This window comes from Pecten maximus, chromosome 1 (genome assembly GCF_902652985.1).
Source record: "Pecten maximus chromosome 1, xPecMax1.1, whole genome shotgun sequence".
In the NCBI taxonomy this organism is placed as follows: domain Eukaryota; kingdom Metazoa; phylum Mollusca; class Bivalvia; order Pectinida; family Pectinidae; genus Pecten; species Pecten maximus.
Genome location: NC_047015.1, coordinates 3,745,890 through 3,772,328, shown reverse-complemented (window position 1 = coordinate 3,772,328; position 26,439 = coordinate 3,745,890). Strand labels below are relative to the sequence as shown.

Sequence of the window (26,439 nt, the reverse complement as noted above, 5' to 3'; positions counted from 1 at the left end):
AAATGTTACTTTTTATTGAAATAGTTTGCACAAACACCAGGGTGTTTACGAGAGTAGCTATGGCTTTACCTGTGTTTCTTTTGAAAATGGAACACTCTTGCATTCTTACTAATAAACCAAACTGGTTGGTTCGTTTACAGCCAGAATAATTAAAAACTTTTTTAAAATCTCGAAACAGGTAACATGTACAAACTTATACTTTTCTATGGTAAGCATATGACATTTACAAAGGTATTCCTAGCCTTGAATTCTAAAAATACATTTCAAATTTTAACTTTTAGTGCTGCAAACTTACCTACCCTATTTAACAATAGACCACACCAGAGGGATTAGGTACAGCACATGTGTCAATGAGTTTTTGGTATTTATAATCAATACTCAGGTAAAATATTGCTAGCAGTACCTTTCAGATAAATGGATAAAAGCATGTTTTATTTCTATAATGATGTTAGTCCCAGAAATGGCTACTAGATTTCTTTTTAAAAAGGAAATACATTTTGACATTGGATTTGCTAATATTGGGCAGGGTATAGGTGAAATACACAACAGATAGCATGACCTTGGATTGTAAAAGTGCAAGGTAAACTGGGGTCCATTACGGGTACAGTATACATTTCCTATGGAATCTTACATCACAATGATATTCGGTTTCGTTTTACCCAATAATGTACCTCACCAGCAAAACCTGTTTGGAAGTTAGTTTAGTGTCTGTGGTCAAGCATGACAATGTTACAATAGGATTCACCGAGAGCATTGTCTCGGTAGTCCTGGGCATATACTGCTAGGTGTGTTTACCGTAGTCCCTGGGTAATATAAATCTGAACGGTGATGTTTTGTCAGAAATGTGGTTATGAACCTTAATTAGAAATCTGTATCTCTTACGGAACTCGTTATAATGAGAACTGCTCCATAAATATCGAATTTACCGAGTTTCGTTATGACTTCACCGTGACCGTGTAGTTTACAATGTGGAAAAATGCTTATCATTTGTCAACACATACCTGTATGATATGTATTGGTGTCGTCACATCACAGCTGTATGATATGTATTGGTGTCGTCAACACACAGCTGTATGATATGTATTGGTGTCGTCAACACATACCTGTATGATATTTATTGGTGTCAACACACAGCTGTATGATATGTATTGGTAACAACACATAGCTGTATGATATGTATTGGTGTCGTCAACACACAGCTGTATGATATGTATTGGTGTCGTCAACACACAGCTGTATGATATGTATTGGTGTCAACACATAGCTGTATATGTATTGGTGTCGTCAACACACAGCTGTATATGTATTGGTGTCGTCAACACACAGCTGTATGATATGTATTGGTGTCGTCACCACATACCTGTGTGATATGTATTGGTGTCGTCACCACACAGCTGTATGATATGTATTTGTGTCGTCAACACACAGCTGTATATGTATTCGTGTCATCAACACACAGCTGTATGATATGTATTGGTGCCGTCACTACACAGCTGTATGATATGTATTGGTGTCAACACATAGCTGTATATGTATTGGTGTCGTCAACACACAGCTGTATATGTATTGGTGTCGTCAACACACAGCTGTATGATATGTATTGGTGTCGTCACCACATACCTGTGTGATATGTATTGGTGTCGTCAACACATAGCTGTATGATATGTATTGGTGTCGTCACTACACAGCTGTATGATATGTATTGGTGTCGTCAACACATAGCTGTATGATATGTATTGGTGTCGTCACTACACAGCTGTATGATATGTATTGGTGTCGTCAACACAGCTGTATGATATGTATTGGTGTCGTCAACACACAGCTGTATATGTATTGGTGTCGTCAACACACAGCTGTATGATATGTATTGGTGTCGTCACCACACAGCTGTATGATATGTATTGGTGTCGTCAACATATACCTGTATGATATGTATTGGTGTCGTCAACACATACCTGTATGATATTTATTGGTGTCAACACACAGTTGTATGATATGTATTGGTAACAACACATAGCTGTATGATATGTATTGGTGTCAACACACAGTTGTATGATATGTATTGGTAACAACACATAGCTGTATGATATGTATTGGTGTCGTCACCACATAGCTGTATGATATGTATTGGTGTCGTCAACACACAGCTGTATGATATGTATTGGTGTCGTCAACACATAGCTGTATGATATGTATTGGTGTCGTCAACATATACCTGTATGATATGTATTGGTGTCGTCAACACACAGCTGTATGATATGTATTGGTGTCGTCAACACACAGCTGTATGATATGTATTGATGTCGTCACCACATAGCTGTATGATATGTATTGGTGTCGTCACCACATAGCTGTATGATATGTATTGTTGTCGTCAACACACAGCTGTATGATATGTATTGGTGTCGTCAACACATAGCTGTATGATATGTATTGGTGTCGTCAACACACAGCTGTATGATATGTATTGGTGTCGTCAACACACAGCTGTACGATATGTATTGGTGTCGTCAACACACAGTTGTATGATATGCATTTGTGTCGGAAGAAGACACTTGCTATTCCGGAACACCTTATATCATTATTGTTTTAGTTGTTTTTGTCGAAATCCCGACTTAAATAAGATTTTGATTGATAGCGTCTTTGATTGCTACTAACTTATATGATAGCTGGTGTTTTAGTTAGTCGAATAACCCCGACAGATGATTCCGTTATAAACACTCAAATGCTGGTTATTGCAACAAATTGATTTTAAATAACATAACGAATAAATACACAAACGTTACGACACTTAGAAAGATAGAAAACTGTTATTTCAATTGGACTGGCCCTTATCTTCGTGCTTTGAGATATGAACACCTTAACATTTATCAGAGAACAAGCGATACGTCAGTGAAACTGTCCACTTCATTGTTGGATCTCTGATAAGGTAGTGTTGATGACGACGCCATTGGTAAATAGTGTCCGGTCTGATTAAGAGATAGTAACATAAATATTACAATTCTAATGATGTCAGCGGAACGTCATCAATGATAGTCGGTGAGAAACGCCTTAGTACCGACAGATCGTCTATTTACCATTTCTTTTTCCGATACGCCCACTTTTATTATTTGGACATTTTTTTGTATGGAATTTATCAAATTTAAGTATAAATTGATATCTCCACCTAGCCCATTTGCAAGATAAATTACGCTACTTGAATCGTACAGATATATATATGTCTATCTAATTGACAAGATACATTTATATTTATCACACGAGAACCACCGTGCCCCGCCTCTTTTACAAAGCGTCTGATTGACGCAAATCGTTTCAGGATATCAAGGAACAAAAGGAGAGTGAGCTTGAAAATAGTGCAGAGAAAACGATATAAAATTAAAACTAAATCAAACAACACAGAAAACAACAAAATGCCAGTCCGTTTAAAATATTGATATCGGGTCAAATTATTGGATTTTGTGTAGCATATTGTGTTGAGACCGTGTTGTATTTATTCTGTCATGTTGACGTGGTAGTGTATTTTGTGTAGTATATTGTGTGTCGGGACGGTGTTGTATTTAGTATGTCTTGTTGACACTGAAGTGTGTTTTGTGTAGTATATTGTGTGTCGGGACTGTTTGTGTTTTTTTATGTTCATTTTTGTTATCCTATTTGTTTCATGTCGGATTAACTGCACCATGTGTTGCTGAATGGGATGCAAGCCTTTATAAACAGATACTAGTTTACCATTTTTGTAGAAAATCTAATAATAGACATATAATACAAATGCAATCAAAACGGCAACAGATATTTTTGATGGCAGCAACATTTTGACTTGACTGTTCGTACGACAATATCCATATGTAGATGCTGATCATAATATGTTATTTTTGCTGACAAGGTACCTCGGTTTTCAGTTATACATGTATATCATGAAAATAACATAAGATAAGCCAACGTTGGCTTGGTCGAACGAGTCATGTGCAATCACAGAGCAATCGACTGTATTGTTTTGTATTTTATATTTCTATTTATTATAACGGGACTAGAACAGTTTGGTCAGATGTCCCGGAATGCTCAGTGTCTTAGTCAAAGTTCCACGCCGAAACAAAAATACAGAAAATAGCACTTGTCGAAATGATAATATGGAAAGGGGCAACAAAACCATCAGGTATGGGCTTTCGACAACATCAAACTAAATACCAAGCAAGAAAGGAGATTGCTTTTCATAGTGTTCATCTAGTGAGAACATATCAGGTGATGACGTTCACAGTGTTCATCTAGTGACAACCTGTCGGGGGATGACGTTCATAGTGTTCATCTAGTGACAACCTGTCAGGTGATGACGTTCATAGTGTTCATCTAGTGACAACCTGTCAGGTGATGACGTTCATTGTGTTCATCTAGTGACAACCTGTCAGGTGATGACGTTCATAGTGTTCATCTAGTGACAACCTGTCAGGTGATGACGTTCATAGTGTTCATCTAGTGACAACCTGTCAGGTGATGACGTTCATTGTGTTCATCTAGTGACAACCTGTCAGGTGATGGCGTTCATAGTGATAATCTAGACACAGCCTGTCTGGTGATGACGTTCATAGTGTTCATCTAGTGACAACCTGTCGGGGGATGACGTTCATTGTGTTCATCTAGTGACAATCTGTTAGGTGATGACGTTCATAGTGTTCTTCTAGTGACAACAAGTCAGGTGATGACGTTCATACTGTTCATCTAGACACAACCTGTCGGGGGATGAAGTTCATTGTGTTCATCTAGTGACAACCAGTCAGGTGATGACGTTCATACTGTTCATCTAGACACAACCTGTCGGGGGATGACGTTCATTGTGTTCATCTAGTAACAACCTGTCAGGTGATGACGTTCATACTGTTCATCTAGACACAACCTGTCGGGGGATGACGTTCATTGTGTTCATCTAGTGACAACCAGTCAGGTGATGACGTTCATTGTGTTCATCTAGTGACAACCTGTCAGGTGATGACGTTCATTGTGTTCATCTAGTGACAACCAGTCAGGTGATGACGTTCACAGTGTTCATCTAGTAACAACCTGTCAGGTGATGACGTTCACAGTGTTCATCTAGTGACAACCTGTCAGGTGATGACGTTCATTGTGTTCATCTAGTGACAACCAGTCAGGTGCTGACGTTCATAGTGTTCATCTAGTGACAACCTGTCAGGTGATGACGTTCATTGTGTTCTTTTAGTGACAACCTGTCGGGGGATGACGTTCATAGTGTTCTTCTAGTGACAACAAGTCAGGTGATGACGTTCATTGTGTTCTTCTAGTGACAACCAGTCAGGTGATGACGTTCATTGTGTTCCTCTAGTGACCACCAGTCAGGTGATGACGTTCATTGTGTTCTTCTAGTGACAACCAGTCAGGTGATGACGTTCATTGTGTTCTGCTAGTGACAACCAGTCAGGTGATGACGTTCATTGTGTTCCTCTAGTGACAACCTGTCGGGGGATGACGTTCATAGTGTTCATCTAGTGTCAACCCGTCGGGGGATGACGTTCATTGTGTTCATCTAGTAACAACCTCTCGGGGGATGACGTTCATTGTGTTCATCTAGTGTCAACCCGTCGGGGGATGACGTTCATAGTGTTCATCTAGTGACAACCTGTCGGGGGATGACGTTCATTGTGTTCATCTAGTAACAACCTGTCGGGGGATGACGTTCATTGTGTTCATCTAGTGACAACCAGTCAGGTGATGACGTTCATGGTGTTCATCTAGTGACAACCAGTCAGGTGATGACGTGCATAGTGTTCATCTAGTGACAACCAGTCAGGTGATGACGTTCATTGTGTTCATCTAGTGACAACCAGTCAGGTGATGACGTTCATTGTGTTCATCTAGTGACAACCTGTCAGGTGATGACGTTCATTGTGTTCATCTAGTGACAACCAGTCAGGTGATGACGTTCATTGTGTTCATCTAGTGACAACCTGTCAGGTGATGACGTTCATAGTGTTCATCTAGTGACAACCTGTCAGGTGATGACGTTCATTGTGTTCATCTAGTGACAACCTGTCAGGTTATGGTGTTCATCTAGTGACCACATGTCAGGTGATCGCTTTCACGGGCATTGCAGGTTGACCAATTCCATAAAGCCTGTGTGTAAAGTTCCCTATAAATACAGTATGTTTAATCATTATTGATGTAAGATGTTTGTGATTTAGTTGTTAGGCGTGCTGTGATAAACTGTATGGTACTTAAAACCGTACGCACCTACGCCCAGCTAACAAATTAGCTTCCAATTTCATTTTAATGAAAGTGCATAATGTGATTATCAATTGGAGTACTTTAAAACTGACACTCAGTCACAATAAATTATATCCATATCAAGAAGATGTCCGTTATATGTCCATCTCGCCTTATCTGTGTACGACTAAAAATAGAAAGTCCAAACTATATTTGGTGTGGCGAATTCACAGCATATCTATTCTAAACAAGACGTCTTGGATGTGTCGATCCTATCTGGTCTCGGATCACAAAGTGGCCCCTGTTAGCGCTCTCCTACCACAGGTGTGTGTCAAGAATGGTTACCGTGCCTTTGTAATCCACCCGGGTCTCGGCATTATAGGTTTTGAAGATGAGTTTCCAAAGCGTATTTAACACTTCATCTGGAAGTTTTAACAAGACAACCTTAATCAATTTTGATTTCTCTGCTTGGCTAAAAAATTCAAATATTTCCTTTAGCGATTTGAGCGTATTACCAGACATCTCTACAACTGAACGAGTGGCGAAGATCACAATGTACGCGGTGGCCATACTCTTAGCATTGACATTGAATTCTCTTATCATTATTGTTATCATCAGAACAAAAAGTCTGCGAACAAAGTTTAACCTGTACGTCGTGAACATGGCTAGTGTAAACATTCTTATTTCTCTCACCTGTATGTGGCTGCACGTGGTCACCAACCTCAACCCCACCAAATGGCCACTCGGCTCTTTCTTCTGTAAGATCAACACTTTTTTACAAGGTAAGTTATCATATTCAAATATAGTAATGCCATACCATGGCATTCCTCCATTGTGATCTGATGATTATTTTCATTAAGCTTTTCATATAAAAAACCGCATAATTGGTTGATAATTTAGCCTTATATATGTGTGCATCCATAGCTATCACAACATCTTTATATATATAATTCTCAGGTTCACCATAGCTATCACAACATCTATATAGATATCATTCTCAGGTTCACCATAACTATCACAACATCTATATAGATATCATTCTCAGGTTCACCATAACTATCACAACATCTATATAGATATCATTCTCAGGTTCACCATAACTATCACAACATCTATATAGATATCATTCTCAGGTTCACCATAACTATCACAACATCTTTATAGATATAATTCTCAGGTTCACCACAACTATCACAACATCTATATAGATATAATTTCCAGGTTCACCATAACTATCACAACATCTATATAGATATCATTCTCGGGTTCACCATAACTATCACAACATCTATATAGATATTATTCTCTAGGTCACTATAGTATGCGCTTATTTCTATTAAGCATGCGCACCAGATACAACTTGTGGATTTAATTCAAATATAAGGATTGGATTGTGTTATGTCGATATTATTGAGGATAAATATACACATAGATCGTGTCGATATTTTTTTCGTGAAATAAATTAAATAGATAGAAGATTGAAAGGTCTCTCGATAGACATAACACACTCGTATGAAATATAACTATACTTTAACTTTTTGGTGGATGTAAAACAAAAATCGAACGTGACAATACTGGCGTGAATATCTGTTTTATTACTCCACGTCTCAAATGAAACTGTTTTCCGACTGTAAATTCAAAACGAACAGCCTCAAACGTAAACTGTAATTAAACCTTTACCTTCAATAAGTTGTAGAAAAGCAGTGAACAAACTAGACAGTATGTTACCACCACACGTGGTGCTGATATGTACGTTCTGATTATGTTTCAGTGTTGGTGGTGACAGTGTCTGTTTTCACATTAACTGTGATAGTCGTAGACAGATTCTTTGCTACACTTTATCCCAGATGTCTAGTCATCACACAGGCACACCAGGTCACATCGATTGTCTTTATATGGATATCCGGGGCCCTTCTGGCTTTGCCATGGTTACTGTATTCCCGTTTTGTTGAATACGACTGGCCGGGAGGCCATGGAGTTCTGTGCCAGGCACATTTCCCGTCCAAGGATTTCCGTAAGGCCTACATTACAGCCTCCGTCGTTGTCGGTTATGTACTTCCAATCATCATCATGTTTGTCCTCCTCATTGTAACGATGATGAAATCAGCACCGCCAAAAGTACCAGCGTTAGAAGAAAGAAAGACATTTGACCATACGAGACAAAAGGTAATTTGATATTTTTTTAACAGAGATGAACAAAACTACGAGATCTTCGTGAAATGAGGATGCGATAATCTGTCTATGTTTAAATTGCAGGCAGTGACGATGATAATGACAGTGCTGTTGGTATTGTTTCTGTGCTGGAGTCCTCCACAGTTTGAGAGACTCTGGGACGTGTACCGTTACAAAGGTCCCGGCGCAAAGGTAGGCTGATCTTATCCAATATTGACTTTGTGTATGACAGTGTGACACAAGACGTAAACGAGATTCTGAAATGTTCATTTGGCTAAAATGCAAAGGAATAGAGATAGGTGGTAACTCTCTTGAAGCGACGATACGCTTTGTAAATTTTTGACAATTTACGCCTCCTAGTTGACAAAAGCTGATATTTGTAAACGTGTAATACGATAATTTACATTTGTAAACACGTGATACGATGATTTATATTTGTAAACATGTAATACGATAATTTACATTTGTAAACGTGTGATACGATAATTTACATTTGTAAACATGTAATACGATAATTTACATTTGTAAACACGTGATACGATGATTTATATTTGTAAACATGTAATACGATAATTTACATTTGTAAACGTGTGATACGATAATTTACATTTGTAAACATGTAATACGATAATTTACATTTGTAAACACGTGATACGATGATTTATATTTGTAAACATGTAATACGATAATTTACATTTGTAAACGTGTGATACGATAATTTACATTTGTAAACGTGTAATACGATAATTTACATTTGTAAACACGTGATACGATGATTTATATTTGTAAACATGTAATACGATAATTTACATTTGTAAACGTGTAATACGATAATTTACATTTGTAAACGTGTAATACGATAATTTACATTTGTAATCATGTGACACGATAACTTCCATTTGTGTACATGTAATACGATAATTTACATTTGTAAACATGTAATACGATAATTTACATTTGTAAACTTGTGACACGATAACTTCCATTTGTGTACATGTAATACGATAATTTACATTTGTAAACATGTAATACGATAATTTACATTTGTAAACGTGTGATACGATAATTTACATTTGTAAACATGTAATACGATAACTTCCATTTGTAAACTTGTGACACGATAACTTCCATTTGTGTACGTGTAATGCGATTATTTACACTTTGGAACGTGTACTACGATAATTCATTTGTTAACATGTAATACTATATCTACATTTATAAATCGGTAATATGATAGTGTACCATTCCGTCTGCTTGTCGAAGGGACTATATGCTCACTATTTGTACTGTAGACAGCCCATATTTTATATAGCATTGTACATATATTCCCTCCTAGTTGCCGAAGGGTATACACGCCATGACCTACGCATCCTTCTACATCGCCTACTTCAGCTGTTGTATTTACCCCATAGTGTACATAGGCTTCAACAATTGCTTCCGTCACGCTGCCGCGAACTTCCTCTGCAGAAGATCAGCTTTGTCAGCCACGTCAGTACTTCCCGGTAGGTAGTTTGATAATTTACATACAAACTGTACATATGCACCAGTAATTGGCCATGCTGATTGTAGTGATCACTGGGCATTGCTAGCATCGTTAAAGCAGTGATATTGGTTTAATATACGTAATAAAGTCAGGTTTGTTTTTTCTGATGTCAGACGAACCAGGTCCAAGTCGCTCAACTAGTGATCCAGGTTCCCTGAAGCTACAGAAAAATCCCGACAATGATTGTTTCACAGAGATGTCAACCCCGTAATGATGATTCCACAGCCAGTGCGGTATTGGTGTGGCAACCAATTAAATTCCGTCCTTGTTCAAATTTGTGTTTAAATGACTTCGGGCTAGTTTGTATGATGAGTATACAATCCACACATTTCCTCGTCTCATGTATAATAAACTTTATCCTCATTTATTGTATAACTAAACATCCATTTATTGTATAACTAAACATCCATTTATTGTATAACTAAACATCCATTTATTGTATAACTAAACATCCATTTATTGTATAACTAGGCATCCATTTATTGTACAACTAAACATCCATTTATTGTATAACTAAACATCCATTTATTGTATAACTAAACATCTATATGATGCATTACTAGACATCCATTTATTGTATAACTAAACATCCATTTAATGTATAACTAAACATCCATTTATTGTATAACTAAACATCCATTTATTGTATAACTAAACATCCATTTATTGTATAACTAAACATCCATTTAATGTATAACTAAACATCCATTTATTGTATAACTAAACATCCATTTATTGTATAACTAGGCATCCATTTATTGTATAACTAGGCATCCATTTATTGTATAACTAAACATCCATTTATTGTATAACTAAACATCCATTTATTGTATAACTAAACATCTATATGATGTATTACTAGACATCCATTTATTGTATAACTAGGCATCCATTTATTGTATAACTAGGCATCCATTTATTGTATAACTAGACATCTATATGATGTATTACTAGACATCCATTTATTTATCACAAGACATCCATTTATAGTATAAATCGGCATCCATTTAATGTATAAATTGGCATTATTTGATGTATAAATGGGCATCCATTTAATATATATCTAGGGATAAATTAAATGTATTACTAGTTATTCATTTATTGTATCACTAGGCATCCATTTAATGCATATCTAGGCATTCATTTATTTATCACTAGGCATCCATTTATTGTATTACTAGGCATCCATTTATTGTATAACTAGGCATCCATTTAATGTTTGACAAGGCATCTATTTTCAATTCTGAAAGCTGGTGGTGCAAATCAAAAATCTACTACTTGAGATAACAAAATAATTATACAAAATTTCCTTATTCAGAAATAGTTTCTGAGATATTACATATTTATCTTGTTTATTTGTATCCAATGTATAGCGTGAGTAATCATACGATAGTGACAGACCTCGTGGTTAAACTACATTATTCAAACGCTTCATTGACATGATATACATTGTATTCTCTCATCCCTGCCGGTATCATACTGGTCTGTCCAGGTAAATACACCCATGCTTGCTGTGTGTGTATTACCTCGCTTCCAGTGTAGGATAGCCACGCGCGCGCAATGATACAAAAGTAGGTCGCCGAACCGAAAGTAGATCTATCTATTAAACATTTCAACAATACATTGAATGAAGATATGTAATCAGATAAAAAAATTTTTATTTATGATATAAATTATGTAAAAAAAAACACGTTCTTTTATTGTTTTTTATTAATAAAACATGGAACTATATTTTCACGCGGAAAGACACACTACCTCGGCCGACATCAAGTGATTTGGCTTCGCTTGCAATGACAAGGCTGCTGAAACAACGTTAGACTGTGGAAATGAATGGTTTCCTTCGTTTTTAGAACAGCAAACGTCGTTTGCATATATGGGGTATGGTTAATCGATTGGCGCTGTTTTTTTTATTATATGCAGTAGAAAAAAAGTTTGGATCGAGAAAAAATGGCGTCTATCTGAGAAAGCTATCGACAGATAGTGCCTATTTTTGCATATTTTAGGTTGGGGAATGAGAGAAAAATACTCAATCATATGTGGTTCATGTAGGATAGGGATATTTCACCCTCTGGGTCACAAAATGTGGTAAAACCCTCGGCGGAGCCTCAGGTTTTACCACATTTTGTGACTCCTCAGGGTGGAATATCCCTATCCTACATGACCACATATGATAGAGTCTTATATACTTACGTGCAAAAGTGAATGAACAGTTTTGGATCTATATATTATTTCCCATTTATCATCTGTGTATGAATTTTATTTTGGGAGGGATTTGGAGGATAGCTGAGAGGTGATGACCATCTCATCACTACATCACTATTAAACCTCAGGTAAGTATTATTCACATGATCAGTCAGGTTATACGATATATAGACTGGGTAGAATGACTTGTCGTGTTGAACTTTGATTAGCATATTGACGAGTCGATAATTATGTAGAGAAATATTTGTATATGCCAAAGTTTAAAACGGCGTACACGATGATAAATATTGACAAATTAGTCGTGTAGGCTAAGTGGGTAAGTTGGTGAGGTACATGTGACAATGTAACGAGTCCTAATCTTGTCGGGTATTGTTTTAGCTCGTCTCTTCCGAGAAGAGGAAGAACTTATGTTGTCAAGTTAGCGTCGGCTTTTCAAATGTTAAGTTTTTGTTGCGATATTTTTTTGATTTTTTTTGAAAGGCATAGTAATTTATGGTAATGTGGTCCCTGTAGTGGTTACACTATCTCCTGTCAGTGTTAAACTAAAAGATTTATTTGGAAAAAAAAAAACAGATTTTAAATTTTTTGGGGATTAGAATTTTTGTTTGTTAAGTTTTATGTGCAATTATTGAAAGCTATTAACACATCACTTTATAATTGTACTAGGGTGCTGATATTTGGTAATAGAGTCTCTCGGTAGTTACACTATCCCTTCTTAGAGTCAAACTAAAAAAACAATGTAAAAATGATCATAATAGACAATTATACGTTTCACATTTTTCATGGGAGACAACTCACATAAGGGTATTATTTTTATCAAAATATAAAAGAAATAGGTCCAAAAGCTATTATTCAATATATTTATTCAATTAACAACAGCATAGCTCGTCACCTGAATGTATGTCAATAAATAATTAACACATATATTTAAATTGGTATGGCTTTGAAAATTGCATCAATACACAATCTGATCAAGTAAACAAAATAAATATTATTAATGCAATTTGCGAAACCATACCAATTAATATATTTTAATTATATATTGACAAACATTGGTGGGACGAGATATGCTGTTCTTCCAACAGCTCTTGTTTATTTCTGTGTTGTTTTATAAGTGTGTGTTTTATTTTGTTCCTATTTCATTCAAATGCCGTCATAATCCTTACTTGTAACTATCAACTACTGACATAGCAGACAACGTTCAACGAGATACCTCAACCACCGATTACCGGGATGCATTCAGTTTTACAAACTTTAATTATAGTAATATATATATATATATACGTTTGATAAACTGAACTCTCTGACGCTATTTAGTTAAAACTAACCAACGACCGCCACCGGTCTTTATTATCATTATACATACCTGTTTGTATGGTTACATCGAGCGTGTGACACAGAGATCATACTCGGTAAGTTTAATTGTCTTGTTTATTACACTGGGATTATTCGGTCAAGTCATCCACAATGTGTACACAATTGTTATGTACTCGATGTATCGAAGCATCCATGCCATGCAAGTTGACATACCTATACACAAATCGAATCTCGTACTTTGAGTATTTAGACTACTAGTTACAGGTGTGTTTGTGACAGTTTTAAGGGTTTTAAGGACGGGTTTTTTAGGACGGGTTTGCGTATTTATCTCCAAGCAGAGCACAAGCTAATATGTCAGCACTTCCCTAGATATGACTACCGGAACATACTGTCATCATAGGGCAGTATCTCAGAAACTATTTTTCAATACAGAAACTTTTGTTTTTGTTTTAAATGCCATGGAAACATTTTTAGATTGCATTGTCAGATTCAAAGTAAATAATTCTCGATATCTTTGTGTTTACATCGAGATTGTTTTACTTATATTGCAGATGATCTATTCTTAACACATTGAGGTGAATAAAGGTGAAACTTGACCTATATACTGTGATTTGTGATTATATATAGTAAACTATAGTGTTGAACGTTTACATGATATAATAACACAACAACATGTTTGGGGTAGTACGATATTTAATGGCTGATTATCAATCTTCCACGGACTGTATAAACACGATCCCGTTTGGCTCTTTAAAACATTGTTTGATTGTATATGTAAACGCGATTATACTTTACTGTAAAATACGATTCTGCTCGAAGATATACGAATACTATTTTTTGTGATTGTATATGTAAACGCGATTATATTTGATTGTAAAACGCGATTTGGTTTGTTTAAAAGCATGGTAATGTTTGTATATCAACACGATTCTTATTGGTTGGTTATCAGCACGAATCCGTTTGACAATGATAAACACGATTCCGATTGGTTGGTTATCAGCACGATTCCGTTTGACAATGATAAACACGATTCCGATTGGTTGGTTATCAGCACGAATCCGTTTGACAATGATAAACACGATTCCGATTGGTTGGTTATCAGCACGATTCCATTTGACGATGATATAAAAACTAGGATGTAGTTTTCACCTATAAATAAATCATTGAAATAACACTACGTTTTGATACGAACAAGGACATACATAGATGTAGGAACATAAACACACAATGACGTTATAACCCAGCAGTCTCCTTTAGTCAACACTGTTTTGCATACAAATATCATGAATTATATATCATTATTATATTGTAATCATATTTAGAATGACTTGACATCTAATACACATATAACACATGCACACTATTTGGTTTACTTTGGTATCTTATCTGTCAGTGTCATTCTCAGGTCGTCGTTCTAAATCCAGTCTGTTATCAGACATTCGTTTCGCTATTAATTCTTCTTGGAAAATAAATAATAAAAAAAATCACACACAAACATACAGGCTCGTATTTCGTATTGAATAAGAAACTATTTTTCCTCGGGTCAACGGATGATGTTTCATGCTATACAATGGCATCACAGTATTTCCATGGACACAACAATGATCACATCAAGGGATATCATCCTGTCGGCACATAGTCCAAACGTGTCCGATTATTACAAGTAAGGGAATGATGATGTGTTTGGTACGGTCCACTCCGCCATCATGTTGTCTGGATCAAACTTTCCCCATGGTTATTCATTTTATTGTCATCATCGTAACAAATTCTGAAAACCGATATCATCAATGAATTGTATTAGTTTAAATGATATTTTATGTTTCGGTAAGATATGTCTTCTATACTCACTCCATATTAAATGACATAGTATGTTTGTATCTACAAATAATAGTACTCCGGGCATCCCATTGTACTGTAGCTTGTTAGCTACTAACTAAGTAGTATCAAATAACACACATGTAAGTTACCTGATATATATATTTATAGTACGCCTGTGGTATGATCTATCTCTCGAGTTACAGTCCCCTTATAACAAGGTATGTGAAAACACCTGAGTTGGAATGCCAGTAATAATATAATTCAGTGGTAAGTTTAATGACGTTAATCCCGTTATTATTTAGTGGTGAGTGTGGTGACGTTAATCCCGTTATTATTTAGTGGTGAGTGTGGTGACGTTAATCCCGTTATTATTTAGTGGTGAGTGTGATGACGTTAATCCCGTTATTATTTAATGGTAAGTGAGGTGACGTTAATCCCGTTATTATTTAGTGGTGAGTGTGGTGACGTTAATCCCGTTATTATTTAGTGGTGAGTGTGGTGACGTTAATCCCGTTATTATTTAGTGGTGAGTGTGGTGACGTTAATCCCGTTATTATTTAGTGGTGAGTGTGGTGACGTTAATCCCGTTATTATTTAGTGGTGAGCGTGGTGACGTTAATCCCGTCATTATTTAGTGGTAAGTGTGGTGACGTTAATCCCGTTATTATTTAGTGGTGAGTGTGGTGACGTTAATCCCGTCATTATTTAATGGTGAGTGAGGTGACGTTAATCCCGTTATTATTTAGCGGTGTGTGTGGTGACGTTAATCCTGTTATTATTTAGTGGTGAGTGTGGTGACGTTAATCCCGTTATTATTTAGTGGTGAGTTTGGTGACGTTAATCCCGTCATTATTTAGTGGTGAGTGTGGGGACGTTAATCCCGTCATTATTTAGTGGTGAGTGTGGTGACGTTAATCCCGTTATTATTTAGTGGTGAGTGTGGTGACGTTAATCCCGTCATTATTTAGTGGTGAGAGTGGTGACGTTAATCCCATTATTATTTAGTGGTGGGTGTGGTGACGTTAATCCCGTTATTATTTAGTGGTGAGTGTGGTGACGTTAATCCCGTCATTATTTAGTGGTGAGTGTGGTGACGTTATCCCGTTGTTATTTAGTGGTGAGTGTGGTGACGTTAATCCCATTATTGTTTAGTGGTGAGTGTGGTGACGTTAATCCCGTTATTATTTAGTGGTGAGTGTGGTGACGTTAATCCCGTTATTATTTAGTGGTGGGTGTGGTGACGTTAATCCCGTTATTATTTAGTGGTGAGTGTGGTGACGTTAATCCCGTCATTATTTAGTGGTGAGTGTGGTGACGTTATCCCGTTGTTATTTAGTGGTGAGTGTGGTGACGTTAATCCCGTTATTATTTAGTGGTGAGTGTGGTGACGTTAATCCCGTTATTATTTAGTGGTGAGTGTGGTAACGTTAATCCCGTTATTATTTAGTGGTGAGTGTGGTGACGTTAATCCCGTCATTATTTAGTGGTGTGTGTGGTGACGTTAATCCCGTTATTATTTAGTGGTGAGTGTGGTGACGTTAATCCCGTCATTGTTTAGTGGTGAGTGTGGTGACGTTAATCCCGTCATTATAAGTGGTGAGTATGATGACGTTAATCCCGTTATTATTTAGTGGTGAGTGTGGTGACGTTAATCCCGTTATTATTTAGTGGTGACGTTAATCCCGTTATTATTTAGTGGTGAGTGTGGTGACGTTAATCCTGTTATTATTTAGCGGTGTGTGTGGTGACGTTAATCCCGTTATTATTTAGTAGTGAGTGTGGTGACGTTAATCCAGTTATTATTTAGTGGTGTGTGTGGTGACGTTAATCCCGTTATTATTTAGTGGTGAGTGTGGTAACGTTAATCCCGTTATTATTTAGTGGTGAGTGTGGTGACGTTAATCCCGTATTTATAAGTGGTGAGTGTGGTGACTTTAATCCCGTTATTATTTAGTGGTGACGTTAATCCCGTTATTATTTAGTGGTGAGTGTGGTGACGTTAATCCTGTTATTATTTAGCGGTGTGTGTGGTGACGTTAATCCCGTTATTATTTAGTAGTGAGTGTGGTGACGTTAATCCAGTTATTATTTAGTGGTGTGTGTGGTGACGTTAATCCCGTTATTATTTAGTGGTGAGTGTGGTAACGTTAATCCCGTTATTATTTAGTGGTGAGTGTGGTGACGTTAATCCCGTATTTATAAGTGGTGAGTGTGGTGACTTTAATCCCGTCATTATTTAGTGGTGTGTGTGGTGACGTTAATCCCGTTATTATTTAGTGGTGAGTGTGGTGACGTTAATCCCGTTATTATTTAGTGGTGTGTGTGGTGACGTTAATCCCGTTATTATTTAGTGGTGTGTGTGGTGACGTTAATCCCGTTATTATTTAGTGGTGATTGTGGTGACGTTAATCCCGTTCTTATTTAGTGGTGAGTGTGGTGACGTTAATCCCGTTATTATTTAGTGGTGAGTGTGGTGAGTGTGGTGACATTAATCCCGTTATTATTTAATAGTGAGTGTGGTGACGTTAATCCCGTTATTATTTAATGGTGAGTGTGGTGACGTTAATCCCGTTATTATTTAGTGGTGACGTTAATCCCGTTATTATTTAGTGGTGAGTGTGGTGACGTTAATCCTGTTATTATTTAGCGGTGTGTGTGGTGACGTTAATCCCGTTATTATTTAGTAGTGAGTGTGGTGACGTTAATCCAGTTATTATTTAGTGGTGTGTGTGGTGACGTTAATCCCGTTATTATTTAGTGGTGAGTGTGGTGACGTTAATCCCGTATTGTTAAGTGGTGAGTGTGGTGACGTTAATCCCGTTATTATTTAGTGGTGTGTGTTGGGACGTTAATCCCGTAATTATTAAGTGGTGAGTGTGGTGACGTTAATCCCGTTATTATTTAGTGGTGAGTGTGGTGACGTTAATCCCGTTATTATTTAGTGGTGAGTGTGGTGACGTTAATCCCGTTATTATTTAGTGGTGAGTGTGGTGACGTTAATCCCGTTATTATTTAGTGGTGAGTGTGATGACGTTAATCCCGTTATTATTTAGTGGTGAGTGTGGTGACGTTAATCCCGTCATTATTTAGTGGTGAGTGTGGTGACGTTAATCCCGTTATTATTTAGTGGTGAGTGTGATGACGTTAATCCCGTTATTATTTAGTGGTGAGTGTGATGACGTTAATCCCGTTATTATTTAGTGGTGAGTGTGGTGACGTTAATCCCGTTATTATTTAGTGGTGAGTGTGGTGACGTTAATCCCGTTATTATTTAGTGGTGAGTGTGGTGACGTTAATCCCGTTATTATTTAGTGGTGAGTGTGGTGAGTGTGGTGACGTTAATCCCGTTATTATTTAGTAGTGAGTGTGGTGACGTTAATCCCGTTGTTATTTAGTGGTGAGTGTGGTGACGTTAATCCCGTCATTATAAGTGGTGAGTGTGGTGACGTTAATCCCGTCATTACTTAGTGGTGAGTGTGGTGACGTTAATCCCGTCATTATTTAGTGGTGTGTGTGGAGACGTTAATCCCGTCATTATTTCGTGGTGAGTGTGGTGACGTTAATCCCGTTATTATTTAGTGGTAAGTGTGGTGACGTTAATCCCGTCATTATTTAGTGGTGAGTGTGGTGACGTTAATCCCGTTATTATTTAGTGGTGAGTGTGGTGACGTTAATCCCGTCATTATTTAGTGGTGTGTGTGGTGACGTTAATCCCGTCATTATTTAGTGGTGTGTGTGATGACGTTAATCCCGTTATTATTTAGTGGTGAGTGTGGTGACGTTAATCCCGTTATTATTTAGTGATGAGTGTGATGACGTTAATCCCGTTATTATTTAGTGGTGTGTGTGGTGACGTTAATCCCGTCATTATTTAGTGGTGTGTGTGATGACGTTAATCCCGTCATTATTTAGTGGTGTGTGTGATGACGTTAATCCCGTTATTATTTAGTGGTGAGTGTGATGACGTTAATCCCGTCATTATTTAGTGTTGTGTGTGGTGACGTTAATCCCGTCATTATTTAGTGGTGAGTGTGGTGACGTTAATCCCGTCATTATTTAGTGGTGAGTGTGATGACGTTAATCCCGTTATTATTTAGTGGTGAGTGTGGTGACGTTAATCCCGTTATTATTTAGTGGTGAGTGTGGTGACGTTAATCCCGTTATTATTTAGTGGTGTGTGTGGTGACGTTAATCCCGTCATTATTTAGTGGTGAGTGTGATGACGTTAATCCCGTCATTATTTAGTGGTGAGTGTGGTGACGTTAATCCCGTTATTATTTAGCGGTGAGTGTGGTGACGTTAATCCCGTCATTATTTAGTGGTGAGTGTGGGGACGTTAATCCCGTCAGTATTTAGTGGTGTGTGTGGTGACGTTAATCCCATTATTATTTAGTGGTGAGTGTGGTGACGTTAATCCCGTCATTATTTAGTGATGAGTGTGGTGACGTTAATCCCGTCATTATTTAGTGGTGAGTGTGATGACGTTAATCCCGTCATTATTTAGTGGTGTGTGTGGTGACGTTAATCCCATTATTATTTAGTGGTGAGTATGATGACGTTAATCCCGTTATTATTTAGTGGTGAGTGTGATGACGTTAATCCCGTTATTATTTAGTGGTGAGTGTTGGGACGTTAATCCCGTTATTATTTAGTGGTAAGTGTGGTGACGTTAATCCCGTCATTATTTAGTGGTAAGTGTGATGACGTTGATCCCGATAGTATTGGTGATTTGCCGCTACTGTAAGACATGTTGAGATCTATACAGAAAACAGATAACAGCATATCCGGGGGGAGTAAGGTACAGCATTAAAACAACAGTAAATGATATTGATATAAAACATAAGGTAACCCAAAAGACAATGTTGTAAATAGTCTCTTGTAAATTTGTGTACGTGTAATGTACTTATTTCTACATACACCATTATATTTAAGTGGCAATATATATTATACTGTTTACCTAAACAAATTAGGGTTACCATTATTTGTGAAATTTTGCAAATGCAAAAAAAGTAACAAACAAAACAACATATAATCAAAAACAAGCAAACAATCAAAAATAAACAACAAACAAAAAAGAAAAACAATAAAAAACAACAGCAAGACAAAACACTGTATTTACAATGATGATATTTCGATTGCACACAAATATATATATATGTAAACTGTAAAAGTTTTGTGGAAAAGTATCAAACGTTAATAAATAACTATAGTCACCAAAAAGTAGTACGAGTTAATGTGGTACGGCAATATAAATGTATCCGCATTACCTATCTAGTATTTACTAACCACGTACGTGTCAACCACCAATATTGTCTACGTGGTAACGATAACCGCCTACGTGTCAACCACCAATGTCTACGTGGTAACGATAACCGCCTACGTGTCAACCACCAATATTGTCTACGTGGTAACGATAACCGCCTACGTGTCAACCACCAATATTGTCTACGTAGCACCCAAAACCATGTACATGGTTTTCATCATTACTTTCTCCATAGAAACCACCTACAGTCTACCTAGTCTTCAGCCTTCTGCGCAATGACTACGTGACCACTTACATTACATATATTGTTTTGACGTTTTAAGGATATTAGTTTAACATATAAAATATTTAGTATTTCTCTCCAACCGTATCCCGAAAAACACAAAGCACGCCACAGTGATGTCCTGCACATGCAATGTACAACAAGGCAAGATAGTGTTAACACGTGCACATCACCGGAGGTATAGATGCACGCCCAGGGTTCTGTGTTACATTGTTTTGTTAGTTAAGTCGTCCTTCACTTGATCTGGGTCAGTAAATCAGTGGTATAGCCCATAAAATCTGGAAATAAAGAAACATCTACAGCAGCAGAGAAAAGGCCGCCAATATTATAGGATGTATGGTGGCGACATATCGATTAGTTCAAGTCTAAGTGGATATTAACATGCATTTTGTAACGCGCATTCATGCGAAAATAAAGACATATTATCAGTATGTATATTATAAAGTTGTATGTTACATGGAATCAGTCAGAATTAATCCTGGTTAGTTTATCATATTACTACGAAAGCTTATTCGTTTCAGAGGAAAAAGATTAAAATTAAGTGGTACGAACGAGATAAAAAGTTTATAAAAAATCGAACCTTTTGAGGTTCAAACGGTGATTAATAAAATATGTTATATTTTATATTGTATTTTATCCATCAGCCTATTATTTTTGATAATCGACCAAAATATTACATCGTAGAAAATACGTAACCTTAAACAATGTCAGTTTTTAGACATTAAGCTATACAATGGTCTTACTTTTTATTTTGATAGTGTGACAGTTCGATGATATGATATGATATTCTGGACCACAGGAGCTTGACATGATATCCAATAGTCAAATAGTCAATAGTGAAAATAAAGTTAAATTGAATTGAATTATACACTGTGTAAAACTATTCCAATAATTATTTAGTAAGAGCTTATCGTTTGTGAGGTAGAGGTAATAAGGAAAATGGCCAAATCCCTCTTTAGATATGTATCAGCAAGTCAAATGTTATTTCATAATGCATATCAAATGATTAGCTAAAACAACCCCTTTTTATACCAAGAAAACGTTTAAATGTATAACTTCTGCATTTATAAATATACCAACTAAACACTTATCTTGCATTTTCTACTACAATTGATAGCAATCGAACCCATGTATAACTTCTTAAGCCAGAACATCCTACTCTATACGTACGACTTTTTTTTTTATCACGTTCGCACTTTTTTAAATCTCGTTTGTACGCCTTTTTTTTTTATCTCGTTCCGACGACTTTTTATCTCGTTCGTAAGACTTTTTATCTCGTTCGTAAGACTTTTTATCTCGTTCGTTCGACTTTTTGTCTCGTTCGTACGACTTTTTTTTATCTCGTTCGTACGACTTTTTATCTCGTTCGTAAGACTTTTTATCTCATTCGTAAGACTTTTTATCTCGTTCGTAAGACTTTTTATCTAGTTCGTAAGACTTTTTATCTCGTTTGAACGTCATAGGGATTTATTTTTTCTCTAAAAAATGTCACGAATTAGCTTTCGTATGTTGCTATTTCAAACCTGCAGATGTTAAAAGAAAAGAAAAAACCGGTGTGTTACCTTCATAGTTAACCATTCCGTCTCCATCTAAATCCGCCTCTTTTATCATCTCGTCCACCTCTTCGTCTGTCAGCTTTTCTCCCAGATTGGTCATCACGTGTCTCAGTTCTGCAGCACTGATGTAACCATTCCCGTCTTTATCGAATACTCGGAAGGCTTCCCGTAGATCTTCCTCACTGTCCGTCTCCTTCATTTTACGGGCCATCATATGTAGGAACTCCTCAAAGTCTATCGTCCCATTACCTATAATAACCACAGAACGTAACTGTAATAATCAGGTAAATGTTTTGGTTTTGTGTTTTTTAACGTCCTATCAACAGATAGTAATATTAAAGGACAGTCGATACTAATGTATCACAACGCTACCATTGGTGGCTGTAAATCATTACTACAACACTTTACAAGGATGGACAATATTACTGAAACCTTCGCGGTTCCAATGACAATAGAAGATAATGCGATGTCTCCTGTATACGTTAAGTTTACTGTTCTTGACGATATCACAACCATCATCGTGTCCCTTGTCAACTGAAAAAGGATTTTGGATCATTAACCCTTCAATTTCAAACAACGTGAATCAGAATATTTCTTGGAATTAGATAACTAAAATCTGTAAAAAAAATCTCTTCAAGTAATAATACTTTGCGAGTACTAAGGCAGCGTCGAATATTATCAATAGGACAGAGTCGCATCATACTTTGTAATATGGGGAAATAGGAGAGAGTCGTACCCTACTACATAACACGGTTAAAGAGGAGAGAGTCGTACCCTACTTTATAACACGGTTAAAGAGGAGAGAGTCGTACCCTACTACATAACACGGTTAAAGAGGAGAGAGTTGTACCCTACTTTATAACACGGTTAAAGAGGAAAGAGTCGTATCCTACTACATAACACGGTTAAAGAGGAGAGAGTTGTACCCTACTTTATAACACGGTTAAAGAGGAGAGAGTCGTACCCTACTTTATAACACGGTTAAAGAGGAGAGAGTCGTACCCTACTTTATAACACGGTTAAAGAGGAGAGAGTCGTACCCTACTACATAACACGGTTAAAGAGAAGAGAGTCTACCCTACTTTATAACACGGTTAAAGAGGAAAGAGTCGTACCCTACTATATAACGCGGTTAAAGAGGAGAGAGTCGTACCCTACTTTATAACACGGTTAAAGAGGAGAGAGTCGTACCCTACTTTATAACACGGTTAAAGAGGAGAGAGTCGTACCCTACTACATAACACGGTTAAAGAGAAGAGAGTCTACCCTACTTTATAACACGGTTAAAGAGGAAAGAGTCGTACCCTACTTTATAACGCGGTTAAAGAGGAGAGAGTCGTACCCTACTTTATAACACGGTTAAAGAGGAGAGAGTCGTACCCTACTTTATAACACGGTTAAAGAGGAGAGAGTCGTACCCTACTTTATAACACGGTTAAAGAGGAGAGAGTCGTATCCTACTATATAACACGGTTAAAGAGGAAAGAGTCGTACCCTACTTTATAACACGGTTAAAGAGGAGAGAGTCGTACCCTACTTTATAACACGGTTAAAGAGGAGAGAGTCGTACCCTACTTTATAACACGGTTAAAGAGAAGAGAGTCTACCCTACTATATAACACGGTTAAAGAGGAGAGAGTCGTACCCTACTATATAACACGGTTACAGAGGAGAGAGTCGTACCCTACTATATAACACGGTTGAAGAGGGGAGAGTTGTACCCTACTATATAACACGGTTAAAGAGGAGAGAGTCGTACCCTACTTTATAACACGGTTAAAGAGGAGAGAGTCGTACCCTACTACATAACACGGTTAAAGAGAAGAGAGTCTACCCTACTTTATAACACGGTTAAAGAGGAAAGAGTCGTACCCTACTTTATAACACGGTTAAAGAGGAGAGAGTCGTACCCTACTTTATAACACGGTTAAAGAGGAGAGAGTCGTACCCTACTTTATAACACGGTTAAAGAGGAGAGAGTCGTATCCTACTATATAACACGGTTAAAGAGGAGAGAGTCGTACCCTACTTTATAACACGGTTAAAGAGGAGAGAGTCGTACCCTACTTTATAACACGGTTAAAGAGGAGAGAGTCGTACCCTACTTTATAACACGGTTAAAGAGAAGAGAGTCTACCCTACTTTATAACACGGTTAAAGAGGAGAGAGTCGTACCCTACTATATAACACGGTTACAGAGGAGAGAGTCGTACCCTACTATATAACACGGTTGAAGAGGGGAGAGTTGTACCCTACTATATAACACGGTTAAAGAGGAGAGAGTCGTAGCCTACTTTATAACACGGTTAAAGAGGAGAGAGTCGTACCCTACTTTATAACACGGTTAAAGAGGAGAGAGTCGTACCCTACTATATAGCACGGTTAAAGAGGAAAGAGTCGTACCCTACTTTATAACACGGTTAAAGAGGAGAGAGTCGTACCCTACTTTATAACACGGTTAAAGAGGAGAGAGTCGTACCCTACTATATAACACGGTTAAAGAGGAGAGTCGTACCCTACTTTATAACACGGTTAAAGAGGAGAGAGTTGTACCCTACTATATAACACGGTTGAAGAGGGGAGAGTTGTACCCTACTATATAACACGGTTAAAGAGGAGAGAGTTGTACCCTACTATATAACACGGTTAAAGAGGAGAGAGTCTTACCCTACTATATAGCACGGTTAAAGAGGAGAGAGTCGTACCCTACTTTATAACACGGTTAAAGAGGAGAGAGTCGTATCCCACTTTATAACACGGTTAAAGAGGAGAGAGTCGTACCCTACTATATAACACGGTTGAAGAGGAGAGAGTCGTAGCCTACTATATAACACGGTTAAAGAGGAGAGAGTCGTACCCTACTTTATAACACGGTTAAAGAGGAAAGAGTCGTACCCTACTTTATAACACGGTTAAAGAGGAGAGAGTCGTACCCTACATTATAACACGGTTAAAGAGGAGAGAGTTGTACCCTACTATATAGCACGGTTAAAGAGGAGAGTCGTACCCTACTTTATAACACGGTTAAAGAGGAGAGAGTTGTACCCTACTATATAACACGGTTAAAGAGGAGAGAGTCGTACCCTACTATATAGCACGGTTAAAGAGGAGAGTCGTACCCTACTTTATAACACGGTTAAAGAGGAGAGAGTCGTACCCTACTATATAACACGGTTAAAGAGGAGAGAGTCGTACCCTACTATATAACACGGTTGAAGAGGAGAGAGTCGTACCCTACTTTATAACACGGTTAAAGAGGAGAGACTCGTACCCTACTATTATTATTATTATTATTATTTATATTCTTTATCACATGGTCAAATAGATAATTTGTCAAGAGGTAATAACGACAGTACAGACAACTAAATTGTCGAATCAAGACACAAGTAAATTGCAAACGATCACATATAGACACAGGACATGGAATAGTTACACAAATATAGTAGGTATAAACAACAATAAATATCGGTATGTTGTGAAAACGATCCCCTCGGTCAATTATTAATTCGCCGAGGGCCTATTATAATAAATTAGAAAACATCTTAGGTGGTGAAAAGATGGTAAAAGTAAATAAATAAAAAAATAATATAATATAACTAAAAGGTTTGACAAAATAACATCGCGAGATGAATCGATGTGATGGTAGCGCGTGTATTTATGTATATATATAACAGGGCCTATTGTAAACTAGATCATGACTAAATATTTAACCATGTAAAATATCATAAATGTTAGCATTCAATAACACATAATGTGAATTTTTTGGAAGAAAGAGCCGGGAAAAAATGCTTACACTCAAATTCATTTCTTCCTACTCAACCAAGCATGAAAATCGGAAAACAAACCAGCAAAACCAGCAATATGTTAAAGTCTTTGTTCACATATAAATATTCTAATGTCTATGTTTTGTAAAATATTCTAATGTCTATGTTTTATATAATATTCTAATGTCTATGTTTTGTATAATATTCCAATGTCTATGTTTTGTATAATATTCTAATGTCTATGTTTTGTATAATATTCTAATGTCTATATTTTGTATAATATTCCAATGTCTATGTTTTGTATAATATTCTAA

General features: G+C 36.9%; 2 protein-coding genes across 3 annotated transcripts in view; one reads left to right on the top strand and one right to left on the bottom strand.

Annotated features, from left to right (window-relative positions):
• Positions 1 to 6,527: 6,527 nt before the first annotated feature.
• Positions 6,528 to 11,459, top strand: LOC117322683 (prolactin-releasing peptide receptor-like). The gene is made up of 5 exons (XM_033877624.1): positions 6,528 to 6,989; positions 7,979 to 8,373; positions 8,464 to 8,571; positions 9,716 to 9,881; positions 10,036 to 11,459. Exons 1-5 carry the CDS (start codon positions 6,599 to 6,601, stop codon positions 10,131 to 10,133), a joined length of 1,158 nt encoding a protein of 385 aa, XP_033733515.1. The 5' UTR covers positions 6,528 to 6,598; the 3' UTR covers positions 10,134 to 11,459.
• A 2,657-nt stretch (positions 11,460 to 14,116) lies between these two features.
• LOC117322666 (calmodulin-A-like) overlaps positions 14,117 to 26,439 on the bottom strand; it is a 49,145-nt gene continuing 36,822 nt past the window's right edge. The window contains exons 4-5 of one of the 2 annotated variants that reach the window (XM_033877613.1): positions 22,368 to 22,610; positions 14,117 to 15,209 (exon numbers count right to left, since the gene is read on the bottom strand). In XM_033877613.1, the coding sequence (XP_033733504.1) occupies positions 15,181 to 15,209; positions 22,368 to 22,610 (272 nt within the window). In that variant the 3' untranslated portion in view covers positions 14,117 to 15,180. Of the gene's footprint in view, positions 15,210 to 20,395; positions 21,084 to 22,367; positions 22,611 to 26,439 lie in introns of those variants that run through there. The other variant, XM_033877606.1, reaches the window with a different exon arrangement.